This window comes from Mandrillus leucophaeus, unplaced genomic scaffold (genome assembly GCF_000951045.1).
Source record: "Mandrillus leucophaeus isolate KB7577 unplaced genomic scaffold, Mleu.le_1.0 Scaffold857, whole genome shotgun sequence".
In the NCBI taxonomy this organism is placed as follows: Eukaryota; Metazoa; Chordata; class Mammalia; order Primates; family Cercopithecidae; genus Mandrillus; species Mandrillus leucophaeus.
In genome coordinates, this window is record NW_012109330.1 from 469,591 (window position 1) to 472,066 (window position 2,476).

Sequence of the window (2,476 nt, forward strand, 5' to 3'; positions counted from 1 at the left end):
GTTTGGCAAATAGTCCTTAATCCTCCCCAGTCCTCCCTCCAGGGGCACAGGACAGAGCTCTCTCCCCATCACTTCCTCAGATACTCAGATACTTCCAACTCCCAAAAGCAGGAGGGAAATTTCCAAGTTTCAAATGCATCACTGAGAGTCTCAAATGAGGGAGGGGCTGCCCTGGTGGAGGCCTCCCTGATTCCCAGGGAAGGGCTGCCTGCTTCATGGAGCTTTCCAGCTCTAAGGAAGCTATGGACCTCCCTCCTATGTGTAAGGGACATTTAAGCTTCCTTTCTGCATAGCTTGTAGGTGCTATCAAGGGGCAGCAAGGGCTTGGGGTCTGTTAAAAGAGAATTTATTGCTCTTCTAGTTCAAACCTCCCACTTCACAGTGGAGGCTCTGGAAAGGAAGGAGACCTGCTTGGCTGGCCTTGGGGCTGTCCTTTAGCTCTGATGGGATTCCTTACTCAGCTTGCTTCCTGAGGGCCCCTGGATAAGGCATGGCCCTGGCTTTCAACCCAACGGGGTCGCATGGGTGAAGTGCTCCAGAAGCAAATGAGACAGAAAAGGCTAAAGGAATTCAGAGGAGAGAGTGGTGAGGGTGGGGGAAATCCCAGAGGGCCTCCTAGAGGAGACAGGACTTGGGCTGTATCTTCAAGAATCAGGAACAGCATTCCTGGAAGAGGAATTCATTAATTGAGTCTCTTAAGCTACATGTTAAGTGTCTTCTCCATGATTATACCGTTAGTAATGGAAGAACCCAGGCAATCTGGGTTCAGAGCCAGGCAATCTGGCCCAGGCAATCTGGCCCAGAGCCTACGCTCTTAAGCAGTACGCTATGAATGAATGAATGAAATGAATGAATGAATGAAATGCAAGCATCAGCTTGGCTGGAGCTGAGATTGGGGTGGCTCCGCTGTGGCCCAGCACACTGGAGGGGCAGACAGGGGCCACATTGGAAAGAACAAGGTGAGCTCTGCCTTGGGCAGGTCCTTGTGGGCTGAAATTCTGGAACCAATGGCCTGCAGGGAAGGAGTGGTAGGGAGGGAGGCCGCTGATGGGAACGGTCATGGTGACCTTCTGTGGGTGGGCAGGGCAGTTTCTCTGGAAGGAGAGAGTGGGGAAGAGGCCCTGGCACCCGATCCCATTTCTGGGCTCCGTGCTGCTTTAGAAAGGGCACAGAAACCAGAAGGAGAGAACCTGGCCATGGGGGGCTCCTGGACTGTGGGGTGGGTGGCGTGAAGGGACCAGGAGCCAGCAGCCTGGGGGGTGGGGGCGGCCAGAAACCTGAACACCCTTCGGTCTACACTTGCCTGCCATGCCCCGTCCACTGTTCCCCACTTTCTTCAAGGCTGGAGGGTGCACTCCTTGTGGGGGCTCTGTTGTTTCTCAGTGCCCCACTTCAGGTCTGTCACAGAGGGGGATACTGAGTCAGGATTTTATGGATTCTTCATGTGGTCACTTCCCCCCAAACCAGTCTCTGCTCGGCAGCCAAAGTAATTTTTTTTTAAACTATTAAACATTTTTTAGATTTAAAAAATCTACCCCAGTTTTTTATTTGGGAAAATTTCAAACATTCAGAGAAATCGAAAGAGTGGTGTAATGGTATAAATAATACCAGATATTCTCCGGCTAGATTCAACAATATTTTCTATTTTATTTTTTTCAGACAGCGTCTCACTCTGCTGCCCAGGCTGGAGTGCAGTGGTGCGATCACCGCTCACTGCAGCCTCAACGCTTGAAAACAGCCCCAAGCGGCCCTCCCACCTCAGCTTCCTGAACAGCTGGGACTCCAGGCGCAGGCCGCCAATGCCCAGCTATTTTTTTTTTTTTTTTTTTAGAGACGGGGTCTTGCTGTGTTGCACAGGCTCATCTCAAATCCTGGTCTCAAGTGGGATTACATATGTGAGCCACTGTGCCTGGTGTCTGGATTCAATAATTGTTGACACTCTGCTTTATCTCTCTCAATTTTTGAAGAATGAGAGGAAAATAAGGTGCCTGTGCCCTGGGCCCCTCCCTCCACAGGCAGCTCCTGAGAGTCAGGGAATGCAGAATTTTTTTCTTTTTTTAATTTTTTGGAGACAGAGTCTTGCTCTGTTTCCCGGGCTGGAGTGCAGTGGTGCGATCTTGGCTCACCACAACCTCCGCCTCTCGGGTTCAAGTGATTCTCCTGCCTCAGCCTCCCAAGTAGCTGGGATGACAGGCATGCACCACCATGCCTGGCTAATTTTTGTATTTTTAGTAGAGATGAGGTTTCACTATGTTGGCCAGGCTGGTCTCGAACTCTTGGCCTCGTGATCCACTTGCCTTGGCTTCCCAGAGTGCTGGGATTACAGGTGTGAGCCACTGCGCCCGGCCAGGAATGCAGTTTTGTGGTTAAAGTGAAGGAGTTTGGAGCTGCCCTTAGAGTAGCCTAGAGACCCAGCTGGCCTACCAGATGGTGGCTCCAGGCATACACGGACATCTGGTCAGCCCTCTCTGCCATC

The 2,476-nt window shown here is 51.5% G+C and overlaps 1 protein-coding gene across 1 annotated transcript in view; it reads right to left on the reverse strand.

Annotated features, from left to right (window-relative positions):
- Nucleotides 1-2,475, reverse strand: part of CELSR2 (cadherin, EGF LAG seven-pass G-type receptor 2) — a 36,794-nt gene extending 34,319 nt beyond the window's left edge. Inside the window, 1 exon segment of the mRNA XM_011968724.1 lies at nucleotides 2,425-2,475. Within this exon segment, the coding sequence (XP_011824114.1) occupies nucleotides 2,425-2,475 (51 nt within the window).
- Between the last annotated feature and the right edge of the window lies 1 nt (nucleotide 2,476).